At 41.0% G+C, this 27,704-nt stretch overlaps 2 protein-coding genes across 2 annotated transcripts; one reads left to right on the forward strand and one right to left on the reverse strand.

Moving 5' to 3' along the window:
- The first annotated feature begins 316 nt into the window (after nucleotides 1-316).
- On the forward strand, nucleotides 317-12,764 carry LOC140368549 (complement factor B). Its single transcript, XM_072455499.1, is given in 19 exon segments — nucleotides 317-407; nucleotides 494-561; nucleotides 1,354-1,498; nucleotides 2,702-2,887; nucleotides 3,240-3,419; nucleotides 3,496-3,600; nucleotides 3,739-3,872; nucleotides 4,348-4,489; nucleotides 4,590-4,721; nucleotides 4,792-4,896; nucleotides 5,042-5,179; nucleotides 6,249-6,343; nucleotides 7,020-7,118; nucleotides 7,731-7,936; nucleotides 8,826-8,899; nucleotides 9,076-9,176; nucleotides 10,975-11,107; nucleotides 11,181-11,230; nucleotides 12,557-12,764. Coding segments are annotated over 19 exon segments (2,289 nt in total). The 5' UTR covers nucleotides 317-355; the 3' UTR covers nucleotides 12,701-12,764.
- A 49-nt stretch (nucleotides 12,765-12,813) lies between these two features.
- LOC140368517 (TRPM8 channel-associated factor homolog) lies at nucleotides 12,814-27,063 on the reverse strand. Its single transcript, XM_072455497.1, has 13 exons — nucleotides 26,957-27,063; nucleotides 21,825-21,958; nucleotides 20,326-20,994; nucleotides 19,686-19,899; nucleotides 18,773-19,064; nucleotides 17,868-18,169; nucleotides 17,621-17,795; nucleotides 17,455-17,549; nucleotides 17,164-17,374; nucleotides 16,427-16,663; nucleotides 15,365-15,582; nucleotides 15,186-15,299; nucleotides 12,814-13,190 (listed from the first exon to the last, which is right to left on the reverse strand). The coding sequence occupies exons 3-13, from the start codon at nucleotides 20,961-20,963 to the stop codon at nucleotides 12,948-12,950; spliced, it is 2,739 nt and encodes a 912-aa protein (XP_072311598.1). The 5' UTR covers nucleotides 20,964-20,994; nucleotides 21,825-21,958; nucleotides 26,957-27,063; the 3' UTR covers nucleotides 12,814-12,947.
- Between the last annotated feature and the right edge of the window lie 641 nt (nucleotides 27,064-27,704).

Consider the following 27,704-nt stretch of genomic DNA (forward strand, 5'->3'; position numbering starts at 1 on the left):
ACACGCTTTACAAACTTAGTTACAAAGCGGTAATATGAGTTTCTCGCATTATGTTTGAACGTTGCAATTTTCTGATATTTCTGTGTTTTTTTGGGTCAATTGATCACATTTAAATCTCTTTTTGTGCAATACTCGAGCTTCACACATAAACAACCATCTCAACATTGCCTTTACGTGTTATTTAAATGAGTTCGGAGCATTTTTCTTCCTCTTTTCTTCCTGGAAATGGGTTTTCCTCTCTCTCCAGAATTGCCCAACGCTGCTTCTACTTTCTATTTCGGCCGCTTCATTAATTTGTAACCACTCATCAAATAAACTAGATGCGGTTGGACACTTTGGAACCACACTCGGAACGATGTTGGTCAAGAAGTTAACTCTGTGGATTGCACTTGCGTCAGTTCAACGAGGTACGATTTTGACTTTGCTCAAACTAAAAATTCAAATGTTTAGATTTTACACCTTGATTTTTCTTGTTTTGCTGTTTTGTCTTTAGTTTACAGTGAGTATCGAAACTGCTCCACTTCTGAAAGCATTGATGGTGGAAATGTCACGTATTCAGAGGTGAGACACAATCCGATGAATTAATTTACCGAATAAATGCTCAGAGGTGATAATTGTACTTAAAGGGGAAATATTACGCAAATTCAAATTTAACAAGCTTTTCATTTTGTTTAAACAGTGTTTCCTCATCATTAGTTTGCACAAAGTTGTATTGTGTGTGATTCTTGCACGTTTGAGTTAATCCTTCTGCAACCGAGGCTTTAGTGCTCAGAAAATTCCGGTTTTCACCTTCCCCTTATCCCCGCCCACATCCCCGTGCTACGTCGTGTTTATTTGGAAACTCAAGAGTGATACACGTCGGGGTCTAAACTGTCACGTAGCCACTGTTCGAAAATAAAAACATGTAAATGACAATCTGCTGCTCGTCACAGTGAAGAGGCGGGGCTTATCAGAGCGGCAGTTTTAGACAGAAAGTCTGTAAACATGTCATTACGGAGCTATTTTAGATCAACATTGTGTTTTACGATAAGCAAAATGTCAAAATTATGATCTGCTTATGTTAGAGTTAGATACAAAGTGCCTGAAAAAAGCCTTAAACGCCACTTTTGATATCACAATTATTACAATTTAAGGCCCTTTTATAATTCAGAATTGCCCTGCTGTTAAAAGCAAGTAACAAAAGATATCGAATCAAACTAACAAAAATTGACACTTTATGTTACTTTTGGTTTTATGTTGTGTGAAATTATATCCTTGATTTTGTTTTGAGATTTTGGGAGATTGTTCTTGTTTTTCCTTTTATGGAATAATCTCAATGTCTATATGCAAGTAAAAAGTGATCCTCCCCCACAGGGCGGGCAGGAGGGCAGTGTGCTGACCTATCACTGCAGAGAGGGGCAGTACCCGTTCCCCGTGAGCTTCAGGACCTGCAGAGACGGACAATGGACCAGGATGAGACGCTCAAACGGCCGGCCAGTCTCACGGGCCGTGTGCAAAGGTACAACACGTCTGTCACCAGGATTTACAGGGGAATGATCTGAAATTTAGACATATCAATGAGACAAAAAACAAGGTAGTTTAAGCGAACGTAGAAGGAATTGTAGAATTAGCCCAAATTTTACATATTTGGGACATCCAAATCTGAAAAAATACTATTTATACAAATAAAGAATTACTTTTTGTTGTATTTTAGTCAACTCAATGTTGATTTTTATTATAAATGCATATAAAATGTTCTAAATTTCTTAAATCAGGTTTATAATTAGTTTCAACAAATCCTGAAAATGATGCATAAAAACCTTGTTACCAGTAAGTATTAGATTGTAAAGTTTGGTATGTGTCCCTTTGGGAGACAAATGTACTGTTATATATTGTCCCATAACTCAATAGTGAACAGCAGACACAAGCATGACGTGTCTGCTTTATATTAAAAGAGCACCGTATACACTTTCAGGTGGGGTCTGTACCTGCTTTTCTCCCTGGACATGTTACTTTTTGTTATCACTTTGCAGATGTTCCTTAATATTGTTGTGCGATACTATGTGCGTCCGGTATGCAACTGATTACTGATCAATCTTCAACCGAGTCTGAAGGAACAGACTCCAGTTCACACTTTGAACATATTGAAGGGAGCAAACATTGGGAGGAGGAGGTCTATTTACAGATGGATTTGAGAGGAAAGGTGTGTGTGTGTGTGTGTGTGTGTGTGTGGGTGTGTGTGTGTGAGTGGGTGTGTGTGTGTGTGTGTGTGAGAGAGTGTGTGTGTGTGGGTGTGTGATAAGGCAGGATAAAAGGGCAGGATAAAAGACAGCGAAACTAGGCTCTGCTCCTGACACAGTTATGGCAAAAACAGTAATGGAAACAAACCACAGCATACGGGCCTTAAGGAACTACAATGAACCCTGTTGCATTGTGGGACGTGTAGTACTTTCCCAGGGGACTTTTAACAATTGTATTAAACTTGCATTAATGTTGTTGCTCAAAGCTCAAAGATACTTTGAAAATCATATTCTGAAACTTTGCCTTGTAGCACCAGCTGCTTGTCTCCAAAGAGAAGTTTAATGCCATACTGTGGAACATTCCAGGCAGCGCTATATAACATCTCCATGGAAACAAGCAGCTGGTGGCTCCTCCAGAAAAGCTAGTGCAGAATAGTGAAGAATACAATGTAATAAAACATTATTTTCTTATTTAATTTTAGATATGATGTGTCCAGCTCAGCTGCAGCTGGACAGTGGTCACTTCTGGCCCAGAGGACAGTGGTTCAGGGTGGGAGAGGTGCAGAGTTTCTCGTGTGTGGAGGGCTTCACGCTGCACGGCTCAGAGCACAGAAACTGCACCATCACCGGAGAGTGGACAGGGACCACCCCTGTCTGCCAGAACCATGGTAACATCAGCTAACACCATTTTGTATCAGATCTGAGACTATTAGACAACAACAGACAGTACAGACTGAATTATTATTTTATTGTTCTTCAGAATAGATTTACATTTCTGAGAGATGGTTTATATGTGTTTAGTGAAGGTATGCATAATGCCAGCGAAGGTATGCCTTTAATTAGACATTGTCTGGTAATAGGATAAACATGATTAAATAAAATATAGATTAACAAAAAATACTGGTTTTGTGCATTTTTTAAAAATAGATTAATACAAATCATATTAAAATTGTTATTGTTATTGGAATAACGTGGTCATTTATTTGGATGTTTGTCTGAACATTTTTGTGTGCTGATTAGCTGATGACTGCGATGACCCCGGGACGCCTCCAGGGGCCCACAGTCAACGGTTTTCAGGGCAGTACTTGATTGGCGACAGAGTGAGCTTCACGTGTCAGAGAGGACTGGAGCTGCTGGGATCGGCCCACAGAGAGTGTCTGGAGCACAGAGAGTGGAGCGGCTCTACTCCGAGATGCCAAAGTAGAACTCGACCCACCTCAAAGTGTTTTGGATCTCCACATTATTATCACTTTCATTATGGTGTCGTCTCTCTCAGGCGCATACATGTTTGACTCGCCCAGCGCAGTAGCAGCAGCGATGGCCGGATCTCTGGCAGGAGTCATGGACGTACCGTCTCCAGAATTCATCAAAAAGAAAACAGGTCAAAACTAGGGCTGAATTCATCTACGTTTGAATGGATTGATTAACAATGACTATCACACGAGTGTCAATGAAAGTGAATAGTGGTAAGACGAGAACAATAAATAAGAAGATTACTATTTTCTCTTCTCTCTTGCAGACAATTATCAGCGCGTGATTGGGACAGCTGCAGGGAGTCGACTAAATGTGTTCATCCTGCTGGACACGTCTGGGAGCATCAGGCCCACAGACTTTGATTTATCCAGAGCGGCCACCATTGCACTCATCAGAAAGGTTTTTGTGGCTTTGCAGTTAACACAGTTGCACAGGACGTTTGTGTTTAAAGAGAACAGATAGGGGGATAAAACACACCCTTGTGGGTTCTGGGTTCCGGGTTATTTTTTAGGGTTATGTGTTAGGGTATGTGTTAGGGTTATGTGTTGGGGATATGTGTTGAGGGCAGGCATTGTCCAAACTGTGGCCCGGGGGCCAAATGCGGCCCTCAGACCAATTTGTGTTGGCCCTCCAGCTTCCTGCTAAGTTGGTCTAAACAACAATAAACAACTGTAAAATAGGAAAAATGTAAGCATTTTGATGTTATAAAAACATATTAATGTTCCAAGTCTTATTAAAGGTGTGGAGACTCATCGAAATAATGTCAAATGCAAAGTTTTGAATGATTCTGAAACTGATTTTGGGATTTGTAATGAAACTGAATGTTAACTGAATGAAAATTGTGTCATTGAGCAATACACAACGCGTTTTTCAGCTGGAAACGTATGAAGTCCAGATTAATTACCACGTGTTGTCGTTTGCCACTGAAGTCATAGACATCGTGGACATCCTCAATGAACACGCCAAAAGCAACGTAGATCGCATCATTATCAGTCTGGAGAGTTTTGACCCAAAAAGTAAGGCCCATTCATAAACACACGCACCATTTACAAACCTTTATGACTTAAGGAGCCATTTCATATTACAAATATTGACCCTTTATATCTGTTTCTACAGGTCACGGAACAAAAACCGGCACAAACCTTTACGCCGCACTGTCCCGTGTCAATGAGAAAATAGGCTTTTTAAAGAAAAGTGAAGAAGACCATTTCAACGAGACGCAAAATATAATCGTAATACAAACCGACGGTAAAGCCTATTGTTCACTGATGCTGTTCTGAGCAAAATGTTGTCCGCTGTACTTAATTATTGATTTCAGGTTATTCTAATCTTGGAAATAAGTCAACTCTTGCGTTGAAGATGATAAGGAGCACTCTCGGTTATGACTACACGGCCATTGAGCACACGCACGAGAGGCTGTTGGGTACAAGCACAACACAACCACAATGTCTATTACAATTACAATCTAGTCTGTGATTTGGATATGTATCGAAGATGGATCGCAAATATACGGCTATTTATGTGAGATTAGTTGGTTGTGTTTCTTTATGCTTTGTCTGTTTCTTCAGATGTTTATGTGTTTGGAATCGGCTCCAATGTAAAGAAAGAAGAAGTGAACTCTTTGGCCTCACATAAAGGCGGCGAGAAGCACGTTTTCATTTTAAAAAGCTACAGCGAGCTCGGAAGGGTGTTCAACATGATTATCAGTGAGTATCGACGACTTTATCACTGTATTTTAGAATTTACTACAAAAGTTACTTTTTTGAGCTTCATGCAAAAAAAAATGTCATCAAAACATACTGGGGTTATATTTATCTTCATTCACACTTGTTTCATTTACGAGGGTTTTACTGGGTTTTACTGAAAGATTCCAGGCAAATATCAGTTACTTGTATGAAAGTACAGATGCATGGTAAAAGCAAAAGTATCACACAAAAACCTATATACGTGAACGTTTGAAGTACTTCTTTAAAAATGTACTTAAAGAGTAAAAAGTAATATTATTTCACTCTGATTTTGAGATCCATTAAAGCCTTAAATGTAGTGATTTTGATAAAGATTGTGCTGATCGTGTCAACAGGTGTCATTTCAATCCATTTAATAACTTTCTAGTACATTTTATGTATATACTAAAAAAATAAATTTAACGACTAAAATGACAAGCATTTTTGTTAAATAAAACTATAACTAAAAGTAGATATTTTTGTCAACTAAAGCACTATTATTATATTATATATTTTGTTAAATAACAAAAAATAAAGCTAAATGTATAAAAGGGTCAAGCTACATCGATATAAGTTGTACTTTCTAATCCCAGAGCGTCAAATCAGAGTAGAAACAAACTCAACGTCCATGAAACAAATCTGTACAATACAAATATGGTTTGAACAAAATATATGTTTTCTGGTTGACTAAAACTATTATGAATTTCATCAACTAAATGAACGTGACAAGTAATTATTGACTAAATCTAGACTATATAACTTTTTTTTTCGTCAAAATGAACACTGGTTAAAATGCTAAGCCCTCAAACCAAATGGACAGTACGTTCTTCTTTTACAGTTAAACATATAGTACAGACACATGCTCTCAAATGTAATCAAGTCAAAGTAGAAATCATCCACTGTAAAAAAAAAAGTGCTTTTATTTTGGTACTTCCTTGATTTGAACCACCTTGACTATCTTCTGGAGCTACAACTACCAATGACCATCAGCAGCACATCTATAACTGCCACTCGAACTATTACAACACGTGTTTTCTTTGAACTGTTCCAGGTGACAAAACGGTGACCCTTTGTGGCGTGGCCCAAGAGTATGTAGCAGAGGACTACGACATTCACCCTTATCCCTGGCACGTCACCTTGACAGGGGTGAGAACCGGTTTAGGCCTTCTCAATATGCCTTTATTTGATGTATAATCCTTTTAATATGCATTATTTGGGAAAAAACTGTTATTTGACAAACACTGAGGGTGAGGGAATCTCATGAAGTGTGTTACAACATATCTGCATATCCGTTTTTCTTTTTTAAGTCAGTCCGTACAACCTAGAGTGCGAATAGACCCCTCCCCTCCTTTCCCTTCCCATCAGTCCATCTCCATTTAACCATGTGTTCAAATATCCCCCTCCCCATAACAAATAATGATAAATAAGCATACTGTATTTTCCCCACTATAAACCGCACTGGATTATAAGGCGCACTTCATTTTTTTGAGAAACTAAAAGGCTTTTAAGTGCACCTTATTGTGCAGAAAATACGGTAATCATGTAGAAGAGGTAGCAACAAAGCAGTAATATAGAAAAGTAATGTAAATAAATTGATGAATAAATAATAATAATAATAATGATAATACTAGTAAGATATAAAAATGTTGGTTTAATAAATTGACAAATTACAACAAAAACAACAACAACAAAGGAAACAGATAACTGAAAATCAACACGCGACTGAAGTAGGGTTTACAGGTGTTGTTATGTCTTTCGTCTCATCCACCTTTACAGAGCAATTATTATAAGTTGTTATTGATCTGTTTTTCTCCTTGTGTAGAAACGGAAAGACAATAAGTGCTCTGGGTCCATCGTGAGCCCACACTGGGTGCTGACAGCGGCACATTGTTTTCACAAACAAGGACCAGACACAGAAAAGGTCCAGGCCACGATAGTACTCGGTGAGTGCGACCATAAACACTGTATGGAAAATAAACTATAGCTTTTCCCTGCTCTTAGGAGTAGTAGGGGATATACTCTATTTCATCTAGAGATGGCCAGTATTGACGGAAATAAATATATCAATATTTATTTAGATGATATCATGTCAGAAATGTCAAATGTATTAATTGAGGTTTTAGTTACCACAAACCCTTATTTGAAAGTTCACAACATCACTTTTATCACTTTTATGTTTAATCTGCTCTTTTTGTTGAACTATAAAATACATACTTGATATTCAAATGTTGTATTGTCTAAATTTCAATCAGGAAAAGTGTTTGTTGCCATTGTCAGTGAATAAAAACAAGATTTACAAACCAGGAACTTCCTTCGGGGATGATGTGCAACATGAACTATAATAGCAAAACTATTAAAAAATGAATAAAAATAAGGCATGACTAAAAAATGAACTACCGGCAAAGAAGATGAAAATAAACATATACTAAATATAATATATTGCCCACCTCTAATTTCATCTAATCCATGTAACAATCAGCTACTAAACCGAAGATTGGACTTTTATTATCGTATTGATTATGTGTAAAAGGAGCACAAAAGTAGGTAAAAATAAATACACTGAACGTTTCTGTATTTTTTTTCTTTTGCAGGTAAGAGCACGGTGATGTCCAAACGAGTCATAATGCATCCCAAATACAACCTGGAAGCTCTGAAGCCCAGAAATGTAGACGAGTTCTATGACTACGATGTTGCTTTAGTGGAGGTGGATACGCCCATACCTCTGTCACAGAAAGCCAGGTGAATGCTATGAATGTTATCGTTGCAACACGGAAAACTGAAAGAAATTAGTGCCAAATAGTTGATTGTACGGATACACTTTGACGCTTGGACCCGGAGTCGTGCAGACAATGCGGTATGTTACGTTTTGATGAGACCGTAATTTCAGATGGAGGTCCAGGGGCTAATTTGACGTGGCTACGATAGATTCACTGTTAAAAGAACTGAACTCAATTTTGAGCCGTATCATTTAGGGGTTGGCTGCACAAACTTGACAAATTTAACTTACGGTATAGCTTAAAGAGCATTTAACGGGTTCTCATATTTTTTTTTAATTATTACTTAGCTTAGTTGGCTAAGTCCCTGTGGTAAATATTTAGCATAGTTTTACACCAGGCGAGTTGTGAAGAAACATTTGAAAAGTACAAGTTGAAAATTACAGGAAGTAGTGCTAAACAGAATCCCTCTGTGATGTCATCAATAGGCGACATTCATTCAAAAAAAGCAACAATTTACACTCAATGGACACATTTTTCAGAAAGTTTAAAAAATCACTTAACAAAATAAAGGTGTTATCCTGTATTATCTGTCATCAACTCATAATCGTGTGATTTTGGCCCTCGTTTACAGTATGGTTGCTAGGTAACAGCTGTGGAATTACTTCTACATATGTCTACATATCTGCTGCTGCTTATAAACCTCACCAAAATTACCAAATCGTTAGCAAAACTTAAATATAATCATGTTCACTACGTTTTTCTCCATCCTGTCATGTGCCAATTACAATCTGGTCAAATTTATGTACCATCAATTACGAGTATTGAGGCTGACTTGGCCAAAATCTGTGAAATGATATATTCATTTAAAATCTTATGAATATTTGTTACTGTGTGCCGTATCCTCATTATAGGCCTATTTGCTTGCCCTGCACTGTTCCTGCCAATCGAGCAATGAAGAAAGTGAACTCCACCTGTGAGCAGCACAGTATGTACTTTTTACTGCTTTACAAAATATTGAATGTTGATCATTTGCAAACAACACAAAAGGCAAATATAAGGCAAAGAAGATGTGTCATGCTTGTAAAATACATAATAGTAACATACGTTGCAGTAGTAGTTGCATAACTGAATACTTTGTTCTGTTCTAATCTTTCTGTACAGAGAATGAGCTGATGCCTCTCACTCGGACATCTGTTTCTTTTATCAATAAAGCTTCTGAAGGTTTCAAACGAAAAGAAACTCATATTTACACTGGCGACCAGGTGAGCGGACACTAGACACTGAGTGGACAATGGCATTTAAAACGTTTTTTAAGGACTGAAGCCATTTAAATCACTAATAATGACAATAGCTACTGGTGTTAGTGTGGTGAGGTGATAAAGTGATCAGAACAGGCAGTTTCAGCTTTAAATATAGTTATTACATTGTTTCCTCATCAAAGAAATTCTGTCCCTGGAATTGTATTTTGCCTCATGCAGCAAGTTTTATTTTGTCCTGTAATGCAAATAATTCTAGAACTGCAGAGAACCGAGTTTCACCTGAAACAGCCCTTGTACCACAGTTTGAAAAACACTGAACTCCATCCATCCATTTTCTTCTGCTTATGCGGGGCCAGGTTAGGGGGAGCACACTGTGCAGGAACTCCCAGACTTCCCTCACCCCAGATACTTCCCCCAATTCTCCCCGGGGGGATCCCGAGGCGTTTCCAGGCCACATTTGCCTGGGCCTCTTTCCGGTGGGACATGCCCAGGAAGGCGTCCAAGAGGCATCCAGAACAGCTCCTCTCGACGTGGAGGAGCAGCGGCTTTACTCTGAGCTCCTCCCATGTGACAGAGCTCCTCACCTTCTTTCTAAGGATGCGCCTTACAGAGTGTGGTGACTTGAGTGCCGTTCCCGTGAGGCGACGCGTGTAAACAAAAGACACACGCTGAAGCCGTTCTCTGTACTTTCAAAAGATGCTTTTAATACAGAATTAACAGCGTCAGATTACAGGACAAGGGATATTGCCTGGGTGCTCCATCTGATCGGTAGGAAAGACCCCGTCTCTGGGCGTGCATGGCCTTATATATGCCCAGTGCACAAAGACCTCTAGATCATACCTTTGACAGCCATGATCTCATACATGGAAAGATGGTTAGCCAATGAGCAAACAGAGTGTAAAGAATATCCATATTTGGGTAGGACCATAAGAGAAAAACTCTCCCCTGTAGCCATCTCCCATTTCGGTAGTTAATCAGATGTGGGCCCCTTACATTCCGTGGAATAGACATTTTGGTATAAACAAGCACATTTCTAAAAGCCAGGCTCAGAATGAGGCCTGACTTTACATGGGCCTAGTTTAATACACTTCAAGAGGAAACTCAATTCGCTCATTACCCAAAGCTCATAATAATAGGTGAGGGTGGGAACATAGAAGCTTTAGCTAGAGAACAGTCTCTATCCTTCTCCTCGGATGAGCAGACAGAAGGGGCCTACCCACAGGATGCTGTAACACGCACCCCTCCCCTTGCGCTCGAGAGGAACCGCGGTTATTTAGGCACAGTTAGCTTCAAACGCTACTTCTTTTGTTCCACGGCTGCTGCCACTGACATGTGCTGCTATGTCATGCTCTGTAGCACCGCACGCCTCGGCCTCTGTTTACATTCCCACCGTCTCTACGCTGAGACTACGTCACGGGGTGGGCAGGGAATGTGCGCTCTCTTGTTGAGACTTCGTCACAGGTTGAGCGGGGGAGGCGGATCGCTCTTTGCGAGGGTGGGGGCAAATCTCAAACTAAGCCGTCTGCATTTCCGGGATTGTGAGCTGGGTCCAAGATATGGGTGATATTTCATAACTATTAAGTTATGGGTGTTGCACAACACTCATTATTATAGAATATGCCCTTAGGATAGACTACAATACGGGAAAAATAGCATGATGTGGGAGCTTTAAGCCTTTCGACTCGGTCCTTCTTCACCACAACAGTCCGATACAGCGACTGCATCACTGCAGAAGCTGCACAGATCCAACTATCCATCACATCCATCTTTTCCTCATAAATATTTGTTCCTTCCGTTTCAGAGGAGCAGTTGTGTGGAGGGCGCCCGGTCGATTCTGAGCCCTGACACAAATATAACTCTGGAGGAGTTTGTACCAGAGCGGTTCTTCTGTTCTGGGGGCACAGTAGACAAAAGGGACTCTAACACCTGCAAAGGTCTGGACCAGCTCAAAACCAATCAATATCATACAATAAAAGAGAGCGAGTGACTAAATTGTGTTTATTTTAGGAGACTCAGGGGGATCTACGTTTCTTCAAAAGCGAAAGCGTTTTTTTCAGGTTTGTGAGGTGTTGTAAGTAATATAGATTTTATTTTTCAACCAATTCCGTACTATTTGCCTTGCTTTTGGGGGCAAGATTTGCAATTGTTTTATAATCTATAATGTTCAAAAATTGCAGTAAAATAGTAATGGTAAAGCTTATAAGATAACATTTTAATTTAGTAGAAATTATATAAAATTGTATCTGGGAAATAATATAATGTTATGTTGTGATTAATGGATAAAACTCTTCAACCAGCCAGTTTCAGAAAACACATCTGAATAACACTGGACGAGACTTGAGCAGCTCAGGAAAAACTAATGTCTAAGTGTGGCATTCCGAGGGTCTTTTAGCTTTGCCCTTCTTGTCCATAGTGGCTAAATCAGACTAAACCATCCAATGTCTATGAAAGTCAACAATGCCACGTGGGAGTTGACCAGCTAAATATAAGGCACGTAAGTTTGTTACTGATAGGCAGAGACTTGATTCCATAAGTTAGCAAAAATACATATGTTTTTTATACATTATTAATAAATTTGTTTCTGGATGGACATTAAAGTTGGAGTAAATTAAGCACAATTCATTGGTGGACATTCATTTCACAAACAGTTCATGTCATTCACAAAATCCAGAACTCAAGATTATTAGACTGGAACAGGGTAAAAGAACGGTCAGGCAAAGCAAGGCAAGTGCACCCTAGCTCCATGGCTCAGACCTGCAGTTGTGGCTGGACAAGTGCGACGGAGGACTGGATGGACGTGTTATTGTCCGACAATAAAACAGCCCTCGCTGGGCGAGCACGTCGCAGCAGAAAGTGCGGGCCCATGGCAACAAGCACTGAGAGTGGTGTGAGCGGCATAAACACCAGGAGACCGGAAGTCAGAGCGAGAGGTCAGAGGGCAAAAGGTAAGAAAGGAAGCACTTTTATGACTGGTTGAAGTCTGATCAGTGGTAGAGCTATACTGCTACATAAGTTTCGTACCAAAACCAATATATGCATTAAAAAAATCCATAATACTTCAATCAATATTAGCACCAATACGTTCAAGGCTTAGTACCATTAAAACCAAATTGTTACCTATTCTAGATGTATCAAGTTCTGTACAAAACGTATCTCAGTAAAACTTTGTAGATTTCCCTATGGATCAATTTCAAAACAACTAATGAATTTAGTGTCATTACTTTTAACCAATGCACCAGTCAATATACACACATTTAAAAGATTCACATCAAGGATTTCTCCTTGAGGACATCATATGACAAACTTTAGGGCCATGGTTGCCAACAGGAAGTAGAATTAACTTGTTATAACCTCCCAGCTTTGATTTATTTGTATTTGTGCAGGTTGGAGTGGTGAGCTGGGGCACTCATAGCTGCAAATCGGATTCCCCGAACGCCAGAGACTTCCACATCAACGTGTTCAAAATCATGCCGTGGCTCAAGAAATATCTGGACAAAGACATTGAATTCTTCTCTGATGTTAATTAGGCATGTAGAAGTTTAAGAATGCTCAACATCACAAATAAAATATGAGATACTTGAATAAATAATAGGGACACAGTGATGTTTAAATGCATTTTCTTTATTACAGTGACACTTAATTCATGCAAACAGACTGACTGCATCATAATTGATTAGGAGAAAATGCAGTTATAATGCAGTTATTTAAATTACGCTGCAAAGAATTTGGTTTGTTTATCTATTACACTCACAAATTGTCTGTGAAGCGTGCGTTTTAGTTATACTGGGCCATGGGGTGGTCGGTCCAGGCTGGCAGGTTGGACAGTTTCTTCTCAGTGTCGCCCTCTATTGGCCAACCCCAGGCCTTGAAAAACCCGGTCAGATCCATCCCCACGACCTCAGAGAAGGTCACACAGTACAGGTTCATCTTCTCTTTGTTGTCACGAGGAACTCCGCTCATGTTGTGGTAAGCACCGAACACATTCTTAAGAGCATCCCAGCCAAAGCGTTCTTGCAGCTGCATTTGGGGATAAAAATAAAATGAAAATCCCTTATTACTGTAATGGTGCATTATTGACTTTTAAATACAAATGTGTGGCAACAGCTTCCTTATACAAATGCTATACTATGAATGACTACAAATTATACACAAATGCTATACTATATAATTTGATGTATACATGTTTTTACTGTGACCATAAAGAATAATAAAAACCTATTGCTTTTGACACTATTTAAAACAAACAGTAATAAAATGCTTTTTCATTTTCATATTAGGTCTAAATGTGCTGCACAAGACTTGAGTAATAATGTGTTTTGAAAAGACTCTAGCGCCCTCTTGTGGTGCTGTGTGACATTCTGAACATAACTATTATAGCTCAGTTATAAAGGAAGAACAAAAGTAAAAGTACTGTACTTGAGTAACATTTTGGGCATCTATACTAAAGTAAATTTTACTGTGGATACTTTTACTTCACTACATTTGTGAGCAGGTGTTCTACTTTCCACTCCAGTACATTTTTGAACTGGACTTGAAAGTAGAAGTATTTTTTCAAATAGCTTGACACCTGCTGGAATGGCTGAGGAGATTATTTTTCAGCACTTCCATGGTGACATCCTGGTTAAAGGTTTTGAGTTTAAGTCTCAGCTTTGAGCAAACACAAATTTACTAATTATAATGTCTATTATAAATATCAAGTTAAGTTGCTTCTGTTGAACAAAAAGCTGCTAATTTCTTTATCAAGATGACTAAATTGGGATATATGTGTAAAGGCCGTAGCTACAGAGCCGCGGCGCGGTCAAATAACCCAGCAGTTTCAGGAGCCGCGGCACGAAATAGCCTAGCAGTTTGGGCCGCGAGCCGCGGCTCTGAAGACACTCCCATGTGTAAAATATCGCTATAAAATCATGTAAAAAATCATGTATAAAATCATAATAAAATCATGTATAAATAAAATCATGCATGTAATAAAATCATATATAAAATCGCTAGCTGTTTTTATTATATCTTATTTTTATCTTTATTTTCCTTATTAGGAAATGAGAGGTTTTGTCTTTAAGAGTTTTTGTTTTTAAGAGTTTTGTTTATAAGAGTTCTTCTATTAAGAGTGTTTTTTAAACTTCCAATAAGTTATCTGTCCTTTTCCTCTGTATCTACCTGCGTTGCAACAATGCAATTTCCCCATGTGTGAACAATAAAGGAATATCTTATCTTATAAAATTACTTGTGTTGGTGTTGGGTGCACTTGTGTCGGCGCTGCGCTCATGCCATGGCCATAAACACTATATGTCTTTATAGTTTCCTCTCATTGTAGTCATCAGCCTGGGCTACATGGTGTGTCCATAGTTGTGTTACTCGGCTGTAAGAGGTGGAATGAGTTGTATAGAGGATGGCGTGTGCGTAGAACATATCACTTTCTGACTGTGTCATTTTACACATATATTCCAACTGTGAGGCACTGCAGCTTCACCAGCCCGTAGTGCTCTGATATGAACAGTGACTTTGTGCAAAGTTTAGAAGGGTGACGAGGCAGAAGTCAAGGGAGCAGATTATTGGTGAAAATGGTCCCAGACTCCCTCGCCTTCTGCGGTCTGAGCGCGGTCAGTGTCTTGTCCAGTGTCCAGGACCTGAGCCACGTGCAGGACATCAACCAGAAGGACATGGGGACACTGCACGGGGGAAATGATTGTTTGTGATGTCTAAAAGGCCAGCATTGTAAAGGTCGACATCTATTGTGGGCTTTTGTATTCACTTTTAACCCATCCAAGTCAAGCGCCATTTGTCTTTTGCCTTTTGTCTCGTTATTTAATGACTTTTTCTCATTAATGAATTACTTTTTTCTCATTAATTTTAATCTGGCTCCGACTTTAATCTCTTAATATTATGACTTTTTCTCGTTAATGACTTTATTCTTGTAGTGCCCCGCATTTTTTATTTTTTTTGGGTTGCCCTTATACTCCGTCATAAGGCTCCACTCACACTATTTTGAAGATTCAATCAATAACACTTTACCTGTAAGTATGTCATCAATGCCACCCACACGTTCCAGTTGTCCAGATTTCTGCCTTTGTTGATATACGTCTCAATAAGAGTTTTTTGATTTTCTGGGGTCAAAGATGGATGAGCCTGTGTAAGATAAAACAGAAGTTTATCCATTTTTAGTGCCAAATGAAAGTGCATTGTGTGTTTACCTCCTCTCTGGGGATTTCCAGCACAGTCTCATGCACATAAACAGACCACAGGTTACATGTGGCTTCAGTGGTGTGAGGACGGAACTCCCAGCATGCTCTCTGCTGGTTGTGTCCCAGTTCATGTATTGGACCCCACATATTTTGGCTTTCTTTTGCTGTAACCAGCTCTTCTGCAGTAGCATTGTGTGCCATTATAGGGTATCCTGCATGCAGCCATCCTGAAAAGAACCAGCTATTATTTTTCATGTAATGGTGTGTAAGACTGGGCTCCTGGCAGCCTTGACTCTTGTGTGATTGATTCTCATGGGCAACAGTGTTGGGGAAGTTTGCATTACTAGTTACTTTTTTGAAAATGTAACCGGTTAACACTATTTAGTTACTGCCTCAAGAAAGTACCTAATTTGCCATATCGTATAAGTGAATTAAATGTGTGCTTTAATGTTTTATTAATGACATTTAAACAACAACAAAGTTATTTAAATGGTCTCAAATGGCATAGAAATGAGTAACCTTTGAGGTGGTTACCACGGCAGAGGTATGTCTGTGAGTTTGTCATTTTAGGACATTGTTTACGTTTTTCAGACGTTGTAGGGGAAGATTTATTTCTATCTGTTGCAAGTAACTGAGTATTTTTGTAACATTCCTTTTGTAATTTTCACAATAATGCATTACTAAGTTAATTGAAATTGTAATGTATTACAATGACTAAGTAATAACTAAGTTACACACAAACAAGCGTCCATCCTTTCTGGTGTGACACAGAATAATATCATTCAGAAGAATTTAAAGTTGAATATGAGTGAGCATTTGCAGTATCTATATTTGTGGGACAGGGCAGCCATGGAAAAATATATTTTGGGTGAGTTTATTGAGCTCTGTGTTGATCCGCTCTGTTCTTCCAAAGTCCACTCCTCCTTTCCAAAGGTGCAGGTCACTGGAGAGGATCACATATGTCCCACCTGCCTCTTAATGCGGAGGAGCATCAACTCTACTCAAAGCTCCTCATCCTAGCTCTAAGGGGGATATACATGCTTTAGAAAGGATAACTTATAGCATCTTTACCGGCAGAGATCTGCACATCACAGACAATGCGCTCTTTTCTCTTAAACTTGTGTGGGATTGAAGCCAGGTCGGCCACAGCCCTCATGATCTTGTCCCAGATAGCGGCTAACTCATCAGGACGGTCCAGACTCCTGACCTCATCTGAGGGTACCGTCAGTATGATGTTCTCAAACTCCAGCTCTGCCCAGGGAGAAGGCGCCGAACGCAGACCAGACCAGTCCGACAGAGAGGTCACTCCTAGGGAAGAAGACGTGTTCGTGAGTTGTTGAGTCTGTTGCTTTTTCTTAAAGGCGTAATGGAGGATTTTTTGGCCCAAATCTGAGTCTAATTTCCTCGTGGCGTGGACAGCCGATTAGTCCTGCCACGTATCAATCATAGGATGCACCTACCGCTCACCTGCAGCCTCGTCGGCTCGTCCCCAGGAGAGCAGCACGTTTCCCCGTGTCTAAGCGCATGGATCTATCATAATATAGTTCCCTCAGTGTACGGGACAAAATTAAGACAGAGAAAGACAGTTCGAGCTGGCTCAGAAGAGACGGAAATCTACGGAGACGAGAGATGCGATGCGATCCAGCGCGCTAATAAACAAACGCACGTGTGTTTTTTGTGCATCCGCGCGGGGGAAGCGGAAGCGTGCGCACCTCCGCTTGAGTTCTCAAATCGGCGAAAAATCGTCCATTACTCCTTTAATGTTTTATCTGCGGATGGTCTTTTCTTTTGCCACTGCATTGACTTACCCGATTTGTAATGCGGAGCAAGCACAGCTTTTTGAACAATAACTTCCACTCCTGTCACCTGAGTGTGAGGTGGAGCTATCAGGTAAATGAGGCCTCCCCAAAGATTGTGCACCAGCATCAACTCTGAAGTGACGCGGAACCTCTCATAGACACGTGGAGCTCTCTTTAAGTCTTTTCCGTTGAGAATGTCTGTATGACAACTGATCTGCACCTGGAAATATCAGTAAAACCTATAAAACCCTGAAAATCACAATTCTTGTCATGAACTTTTCAATATTTGTTAGTCAGTACCTGCCATCCCTTTGTGACAATATCAGCTGGTATGGACATATCCGTTTTCATTCCAGGAGAAAGATACAGGCCAGTACTGACCCACTCAGCGCCAGCTGCCAAAATGCAGGATTTTAACACTTAACAAACAATTTCTAGATTTTAATTTCAGTAGCAGAGTCCTGACCTCCTGTATTGACAGTGAAGTTGATCCGTTGGTCCCTGACAGTCTTCAACACTGGGTTGTCCTTGAGGAGATGATGGACAAGCTCCTCCTGATTGGGGCAAACATTGTACACAGCGGCTGCAATATTTCGGAGAAAGTGATCGGTGGCACTCTTTGCAGAAGAGCTTTGAGACATCTACAAATGATAAAATATGATTATGGTGTGAACGTCATATTTCACATGTATACTGTAATCGGTATTGTGTACCTGAGGCAATCCAGTCTTCATTAGGATGTCTGTGAGGATGTCTAATATCTGCTGGTACAAGTAGCTGTTGAAATTTTCCATATGAAGGAAACCCACGCACCCATCTCCCAGTTTTGGAAGACATTTCTCCTCTTGTTGAGTTAGCGCTTTGTCTCCAGAAACAGCACCAGCCAAACGGTACAGAAGGTGGCGAAAGTGGTATGTCTCTTTGATAGACTCGTTTGTATTTGGAGTTTTGTAACGGCCTTCTGGAATTGTTCCAGACAATAGACTCAAGCCCATTTGGTTTAAGAGAATGTTTCCTGAAAGACAGTACACAAATATAAATTCTTAACCACAGTTACCTTTTAAGTGAATTTAAACCCGTAACATCTCTGCAACATTTGCTGATGGAAAAACACTTTCTGCGTCAGGTTAAGCATGAACTGGGCAAAAGAAGCTTGAAGCAGAGCTGCTGCTCCACCTCCAAATGATGCTCAGACCTCTGTTTTAAATCCCCTGGAACCAGATTAGTTTATGACATTTGCTAAATTAACAAAAAAAAGAGGATTACGTGCTTTATTTAAATAGTCTCAAAATGTTTTTTGTGTTTTTTGTTTTTTTTATGACAGAGCTTTATCAAATGCTGATGAGCAAATAAGTGCTCCAAACAGCCTTTTGTGTTATAACGCTATAAACAGCCTATACCTGTGACCTGGGGAGATGTCCCACTGTGAAAAGGCCTGATAAAAACTCATAGGGGAAAGTGTGTTGCAGCTAATCTAAGAACTGGATTCCTACAGTGAAGAAGGAAAACGTGTCTAGATAATATGCAGAGGAAAGACTTGACCCTCCTGTCTTTTCTGACCCTCCATTTATTTTTCTCCCCCAGAGATGTGAACGGTGTCAGTCTTGAGACAATTTACCTGGAAACTCAGTGAGATAGTTTTGCTCTGGATTGCTCTGGGCCCAGTTCCAGGCGTGTCCTCCGATCAGCAGACCTCCTCCTTCAGCCACAAACTCCTGGATGTCCTGGATGTGGTCAGAGTCATAGGCTGTGCGCACAAAGACACTGAGGTCGCTCCTAAACATGGTCGGCTCACAGCTTAACCCTGATCTTTCCAGGACCTTGAGGGTGTATTCTGGTACAACTCCAACAACTCCCTGTCGCCCTTGGTCCAACCAGTGAAGAACATTATCCCATAATCCAATCATGCTCTGTGAAGATAAGATAAGCCTTTATTTGTCCACACAATGGGGAAATTTCAGTGTTGCAACACAAATTAGGTACAGATGTAAAAGAACAGATAACTTAAAAAAAAAAAAACACTCTTAATAGAAAAGCTCTTATAAAAAAACTCTTATAAAAAAACTACTCTATTCTTAATAAAAAAGTAACACAAATAATAATAGTAACAAAAGTAACTCCTATTTATGGCAGTTATTTGGACGGAGAATATTGCACATGAATATGACAGTATTGCACATGATTATGTCAGTATTGCACATGGGTATGACAGTTACACGTGTTCAGGGCTAACAGCGTTTGTTGTAGAGTCTGACAGCAGCAGGAAGTAAAAACCTGTAAAACCTCTCCCTCACACAGCGAGGGTGGATCAGTCTGTCACTGAAGCTGCTCTCAAGAGCGGACAGAGTGTCCTGCAGGGGGCGACACTCATGGTCCAGAAGAAAAGAAAGAATTGTCAAATATAAAAACTGTGGCTCAAATGCTTTGTGGTTTTCGTTTATATTCAAAATATGAAGGTGCAATTATTATTAGTTCCCCTCTAAAAAAAATACTTTGTACACATAGTTCACAATTTCAATATTAAACAGTACCTCCAAGGCTAAAAAGGCTTCATGTGCGACCACAACAACCCTGCCTTTGCCATAGTAGCCTCCGGCCAGAAACGCTCTCCCGTCTTCAGTGGTGCCAATGGGGAAAGACAGACGACCGTGAACCAGGATTTCAGAGGCACAATATTCCTGCCATTCAAAGTTGTCGATATCTTGAAGCAGAAGCTCCAGGTCGTCCTTAAAGTCATATTGGAGGCTGTAACATGCAGAAAATAGAGGTAAATACAGCAACATGATAAACTACTTTACCATCATTCATTTTGTGACGTCCGATGTAAGATGTATGATGGCTTTTCTTGCATCGGTCTGGTCCATTCTTATGCTGATTAAGACCTTTGGGCATTGTTTGTACACGTATAAAACAGTACGAAATCGGAATAGGCCAGAGTCCCAGAGAAGCCTGTGTTTAAAACAGAGGCAACTTTGAACTTTCTTCCAGTTTTCTTATGGAAGAAGTGCTATTCTCACGTTGAAATTTTGACATAAATTCTGATTATAAATTTGAGGGACATGAGACTATTCAATAATATTTGTATTCTGTTCTCTACAGTATAACTTTGACCCTCTAGGATGCCAGCACACATGTGGATTATTGCAGCATGAAGTCAAAATCAGGACTCACTCGACAGACTTCCAGGAGGTCGGTATCTGGGGCCAGATCGGCACTCGGTCTTTGTCTGCGTGAAGATCACTGAAGTGTATCCCGGCCACTGCAGACACTTTGTTCCCTGGAAACTGCAGCAGAGTGTTCTCTGCAGGGGTTTGCGTCTTCCAATACCAGGCCTGTCCCCCTATGAGCACTCCTCCTCCAGATTTCATGAATGCAACGATGTTCTGTGCATCCTCTTTAATATAATAGGCAGATGTCAGATACACCCCAACATCCCGGGCACTGCTGAAGTCATCCATTAGTATGACTTTGAAACTGGCCTTGCGAAGATTGTTAATGACTTTCTCGTCAGTATTCACATTCACTCCCACTGACATGTTGACAGATTTATCTCCTTTGAGCCATTTGAGGGCATTTGTAGTTACATCTGGCGACGTGTACATTTGGGTTTCATGACTAAACACGACAATACGCCCTGAACCGTACTGAGAGGCAGCCATGAGGACATGACCCTGACTGTGCATCACGAGAGGAAAAGAGTGGTCCCCACTTAAAAGTAACTGACAGGGGACAAAAGAACCCTTAAAATTGGCCTCCTTGATGCCGTGCATGATTGAGGCATAGGCCTGTTGTTGTTTGGAGACAGACATGATGAAGAGACCGTGCTCCGACTTGTGTGTTCTGCAAAAAAACGCAGTGAAAGATCTCATGAGGAAAAACCCTTGAAAATGTATAAGAAAATAATATTAGCAGTAGTCTTTGCTATGTTAACTTAACATTTACATTTTTAAGTACAAATGCAAAGATATTTGCTTTGGATCAATTCAATTCAATTTTCTAACGCCCAAAATTACAACAGCCGTTGTCTCGGAGGGCAACAGTGAAAAACTGATTAAACAATGTTCATAGGGACTTAATCAACTTACAAATAAATCTAAAAAGATAATGTATGATAATGTCATGCGTGCCCAGTAAACTGAATGTTATCAGTTCAATATAAAATCTACTTTATAAAATTCATAAATATTAAACAAAACTATCCTGATTTTACGTGATTCTTCTGTTGAAAAACTTTTTTTTTTAAATTGTTTGTTAATTTGTTTTAACAAGATAAAGACATATTTGATTTTATGATAAGGTTTGTACGACAGTGTTTGACTGTTTACAATTGTGATTTTAAATTCCTGATTCAGATTAGCTTTTTTTTAACCAAAAGCATGCATATTTTACTATTGTAATATGACAACGATAAAAATGACCATGAAGAAGTGCTTATATTCATGGTTTTAGATATGGATTTCTATCTGATTTGAAGGATTTGACATGGCAACCGTCCTACGTTGTTTTAGCAATATCACAATTCAAATCCAAAATATGATATCTTAATGGGGAAAGGTCCTCACAAAATCCCTCAAAGGAGACAGGAATTGTTTGCCTGAAACCATGAATATCAGCGTGATTTTAATGGTAGACAAAATGAATTGGTAAAAAATAAATAAAATCTGACTTACCGCAAGAACTGCCTTTATCACTATCTGGTGTAGAAAGTTCTGTTGCTATCTGGACACGGCTAATTTAAAAAAAAATAATCCAAATAGTGACCTCTGGAACCGCTTACTTGCCTTTCTTTTATTTCAGTAAATCTCTGCAGAGCACATAAAATGGAAACATGAAGTCAAAGCTTACGGGAACCACACTTATTTTCTGCAAATCATTTATTAAACCAAATTCCTTTGGACACAGGTAAGATAAGATAAGATAAGATATTCCTTTATTGTCCCACATGGGGAAATTTCATTGGTGCAACGCAGGTAGATACAGAGGAAAAGAACAGATCACTTATAGGAAGTTTGAAAAAACACTTTCAGTAGAAGATCTCTTATAAACAAAAACTCCCATAGACAAAACCCAACAAGGGATGGAGGGGAAAAAATAATACATAAATACCATTGCATGTGATCACGACAGTAATTGCACATGAAAATGTTTCACGACGGCACATGGATTGCAGATTAATTTCACAGTAATTGCACATAAATCATGACAGTAATTGCACATATGACGGAATTGCACATGGTTAGGTCAGTATTGCGAGTGTTCAGGACTAACAGTTTTTGTTATGAAGTCTGACAGCAGCAGGAAGGAAAGACCCGTTGAAACCTCTCCTTCACACAACGAGGGTGGATCAGTCTCTCACGGAAGCTGCTCTCCAGAGCGGACAGAGTGTCCTGCAGGGGGTGAGACTCATGGTCCAGCATAGATGTGAATTTAGCCAGGACCCTCCTGTCCCCCACCTCCTGCACCGAGTCCAGAGCACAGCCCAGGACAGAGCTGGACTTCTTAATGACCTTGTCCAGCTTCTTTCCCTCCCTCTCTGTGATGCTGCTGCTCCAGCAGGCCACACCTACAGGAGGGCTGATGCCACCACAGAGTTGTAGAAGGTCTTCAGGAGTGGCCTTGTCACTCCAAAAGACCTGAGTCTCAGGAGGTAGAGCCGACTCTGGCTCTTCCTGTACAGTGCGTCTGTGTTACGAGTCCAGTCCAGTTTGTGGTTCAGATGAACACCCAGGTACTTGTATGAGTCCACTCTCTCAATGTCCCGTCCCTGGATGTTCACTGGTAAGGGGGCAGTGGGATGAAATCCACCACCATCTCCTTGGTCTTCCCCGCGTTGATGAGGAGGTGGTTCCGCTGACACCAGTCCACAAAGTCCTGCGCCAGTCCTCTGTACTCCGCATCATCGTCGTCCGTGATGAGTCCGATGATGGCAGAGTCATCAGAGAACTTCTGCAGGACACAGCTGTCCGTGTCGTGTCTGAAGTCTGCAGTGTAAAGGGTGAAGAGAAAGGGCGTGAGGACAGTGCCCTGGGGCGCCCCCACACTGCAGGTCCGAGTGTCACACAGTCCCGGGCTTTCACAAACTGGGGTCGGTCCGTGAGGTAGTCCAGGATCCACTCTGCCAGGTCATACTCCACACCAGCAGTCTCCAGCTTGTCCCTCAGGAGCAGCGCCTGGATGGCGTTGAAGGCGCTGGAAAGATCGAAGAACAGAATCCTCACAGAGCTGCCAGGCTTTTCCAGGTGAGAGAGAGAGCGGTGCAGCAGGGAGATGACGGAGTCCTCCACTCCGATGCCAGGCCAATATGCAAACTGCAGCGGGTCCATGGCTGAGCTCACTGTGGAGCGGAGGTGGTCCAGGACCAGCCGCTCCAGTGTCTTCATCAGGTGGGACGTGAGAGCCACCGGCCTGAAGCTGTTGAAGTCTTTGGCGCGCGGTGTCTTGGGCACAGGTACCAGACAGGAGGTCTTCCAGACCTGTAATACCACCCTCAGCTTCAGGCTCATGTTGAAGACATGCTCCATAACTCCACACAGTTCATCTGCGCAGGTGTGACGTAGGATGGCCAGAGCGGTTGAAGTTAAGGGAGACGGGTCATAATTGTTGTCCACATTTTATTCAATCAAAAATAAAGTGCATGTGCAAAAAGGATAGGGAGGCCACGAGCTGTGTCTCTTCCAGCAGCAGAACAGGACTGATGGTTCAGGCCCCTTTTATCTGGTCCACCTCATTGGGTCGAACTATCCATAATTACAAGGGATGTTGACTGTATCTTTAGCTCATAAAAATATACTAAAACCTCCATAAAACCAATAAACACATACACATTTCACTATACATAAAACCCTAAAACCAACACCTAATCCATGATAAAAACCCTTAAACCCCTGTGCTAACCCAATGGTGCTCCCCTACACTTCCTCTGTCTTGGTCCAGCCGGGAACCTTTAAAAAGGGAGCTTGTTCCTGGGGGGAACCCTTTGACTCCTTGACACAAGAACAGAGGAAGTGAGTAACATACACAATTCACTAAAAACACAAACCACATTAACACACACCAAAACATCTTCAACAAATATTGCACCATATATATTGCACATAACCAATTTCATAATTTAATCCGTCTCCCTTTTCCCTCCAGGACAGACGGCTTCCATTAAAGTGCCCCTGTGCACCAGATCTAAAAATGGGATAAAAGAGACATTACTTTAATAAATATTTAAAATCAATTTTGTGCAATTGTCTTAAAGTGCTAATAGATGTATAAAGTGCTGTGTGCAATTAAAGTTAAATGTGATTTAAAGTGCAAATAGTGAACAGTGTAAAGTGCTAGTGTGACAAACAGGCTCTTTGTTACAGCAGGACTTAAGGAGCCTGGGGCTGATGCCGTCAGGTCCTGCTGCCTTCCTCACTTTAATCCTCTTCAGCTCACTCCTCACCTGTGCAGCTGTGACAGTCAGTGGTTGGCAGGGGGACTGTGTGCTGGGGGTATGGGTGAGTCCAGGCGAAGTGGGGAGCTGATGGTCCGGGGCAGAGAAGTGAAGAGGAACAGATGCAGGGCATTGTCCAGCTGTGGAAGAGGGAGCATGCAGCTGTGCAGGGGGAGGGGCGGGTGACCGATCAAATCTCAAGAAGTGAGCATTTAAATCATTCACCCACTGTAGATCCCCCTCTGTCTGGGCAGGGGGGATTTTGAAGCCCGAGATGGTTTTCAGGCTTCTCCACACTCCCTGAATGTTCTTCTCCTGCAGCTGGTCCTCCATCCTCCTCTTGTAGCCGGCCTCAGCCTGCCTGATCTTCCTTCTCAGCTCTTTCTGCACAGTCCTCAGCTCCTCCTTGTTCCCTGACCTGAAGGCTCTCTTCTTCTCCTTCAGCAGAGCCTTCAGTTCACGGTTAATCCATGGCTTGTTTGGAAAACACTGCACCGTCCGGGAGGGAACAATGTTCTCAAAACAGAAGTTGATGTAGTCCGTGATGCACTCTGTGATGGTGTTGATGTCCTTCCCATGTGGGCCTGAAGTATCTGACCTGTACAGTTAGTTCTCTGTATCCCCCTCGGTTTGTTTAACTATTCTACAGTCTGTAGGGTGACAGAGGCGCCTGTGTTAATTTATTTATTTTATAACAGGCGAAGCGATAAGCCGAGGAAGGAAATATAGGTTTGAACATCTGTACACACGTATGTTCTCATTCTGTAACTTTCCCCTGGTGCTACCCAAATATGGATATTCTTTACATCTGTACGTCCATTGGTTAAAAGGTACATGTGTGGGCTCATGCCTGTCAGATATTATTTAGAAGGCTTTGTGTAAGTAGACATATAAAAGGCGAGGTACGCCCAGAGACGGTTCTTCTGATCATCTAGAGACCCGGGCGCTGTTTTCTGCTGTCCTGTATTGACACTGCCTTTTCTGTAATAAACAAACTCGAAAAGTTGCAGAGCTTTGTCAGCGTGAATCCTTTGTCTACACCCGACGCCCCAAGCGAGCAAAGAATCCAGCCACCATAGGCCATAGAGCTCAGTCCAGACAGTGGTGCGGAAGCAGTCCATCAGAGCCTCCTCGCGCTCAGCAGACCACATCCTCACCTCACGGGACACCACAGGCTGCCTGCGCACGATGGGTTCATACACAGGCCTCAGATGTACAAGGTTGTGGTCCGAGCTGCCCAGGGGAGGGAGGGGGGAAGAGGAATAAGCCTCCTTGGTGTTGGCAAAAAACAAGTCCAATGTTCTATTCTCTCTGGTGGGGCAGGTAACATACTGGGTGTATGTTGGTAGAACAGAAGAGGGAGAAGCGTGGTTAAAGTCACCCGAGACGAGGAAGAGAGCCTGTGGGTGCTGTGTTTGCAGGAGAGCAGTGCTTCACAAGCATATTCAGCATTGGCAGACGGGGCCACATAGACTGCGATCAAAATCACATGTGAGAACTCCCGGGGCAGATAATATGGCTTCATGCCAATAGCCAATAGTTCAATATCCCTGTTACACAGCTGCTCCTTCAGTGTGCAGTGTTCGGGTTTGCACCAGGTCGTGTTCCTCCTCCTCTTTTCTTCCTGCATTCTTTCGTTCTGTCCGCCCGCAGCAGATGAAAATTGTCCAAACCTACAATAGTCTGGCATTTATGCTGTTAACCAGGTCTCTGTGAAAATCTAGACGCTGCTATCCCTATAAATCCTCTGGGACCGCATTGTACTACAAAATTAAAAAAAAAAGTACTACAAAATAAAAGCCCCTTGGTCACACATTCAGCCAGAAGTGTGAAAACTGAATTAAATTGTAATCACTGAATAGCCAAGTTGTCAAACCCACTGAGAATAAATACTTTAAGCCTGTGATGTTTTAAAGAGAAACCCAAACTCTAACAATAACCAACTTATAACCATGTGTGGCATTCCGAGCGGTTCACATTTCACCATACGCAGCACAATAAGGCAAGTACAATAATTTTATACTAATATACATTTTAAATACTTTGTTCTCGGTTTCAGATATAAAAATATAAGAGTCCTTTGAGTTCATTAGTTGTAGTATTGCTCACTCTCGATGCACATCCTTTGGTTTGAAATAAACTACATAATCAAAGATAAAAAATATTGTTCAACTTATTCTTTTTTGTATTTTGTATTTGGCACAGTGACACAGAGTGGAGCTCTACATTCACTTAAATCCAACTCATTCAGCTGCACCATGGAGGGTCCGCCACCTGCTCAACAATATCTTTAAAACCGTGCATTCTTACTGTCTGTAACCAAGCAACAAGGGCAACAACAATAACCATCTTAAATAGTTCTAAAGCTTTACTTACAGTGTCTCCGTTGATATGTCAGGCTGTTGTCAGTCCGCCCAGAACGTAAACTTTTATACTTGTTACTTATGCCGAGGTTGTGCTTTTTTCATTGAGTCGATGATGGCTACTTGGGAGAGAAATATGCTGTAACTTTATTTCCTGTTGAACTCACTAACTCTTTTACATTGCGTCATCGCCTCAAGCAAGGCAAGGCAAGGCAAGTTTATTTGTAGAGCACATTTCATACACAAGGCAATTCAAAGTGCTTCACAGCAGGAAAAATGCATTAAAATCACAAAGAAATTACAGAAATACAATAAAATTAACTAAATAAAAAATAATAAAAAAAACACCTAGCCACACCTAACGTGTTTTCTGAGTCCAACTCCCTTTTAAATCAGTCCAACTGATTGTCTAAACTAATGAAATCACATAAAAGAGAAGAGTGCAAATAAAAATCCTTTCAGTCATATGCGCAGCTAAACAAAACAGTTTTTAGCTTAGATTTGAACATTGTCAGAGTAGAAGCCTGTCTCACATCTTCAGGAAGACTGTTCCAGATTTTAGCTGCATAAAACTGAAACGCAGATTCCCCATGTTTTGTCCTGACTCTGGCACCAGCAGGAGGCCGGTCCATGTTTAGTCCTGACTCTGGCACCAGCAGGAGGCCGGTCCATGTTTAGTCCTGACTCTGGCACCAGCAGGAGGCCGGTCCCTGAGGTCCTCAGAGTCTGAGATGGTTCATATGGCACTAACATGTCCAAGA

This window comes from Eucyclogobius newberryi, unplaced genomic scaffold (genome assembly GCF_026437365.1).
Source record: "Eucyclogobius newberryi isolate DKJ021-1_F unplaced genomic scaffold, fEucNew1.0.hap1 SCAF_10, whole genome shotgun sequence".
Classification (NCBI taxonomy): domain Eukaryota; kingdom Metazoa; phylum Chordata; class Actinopteri; order Gobiiformes; family Gobiidae; genus Eucyclogobius; species Eucyclogobius newberryi.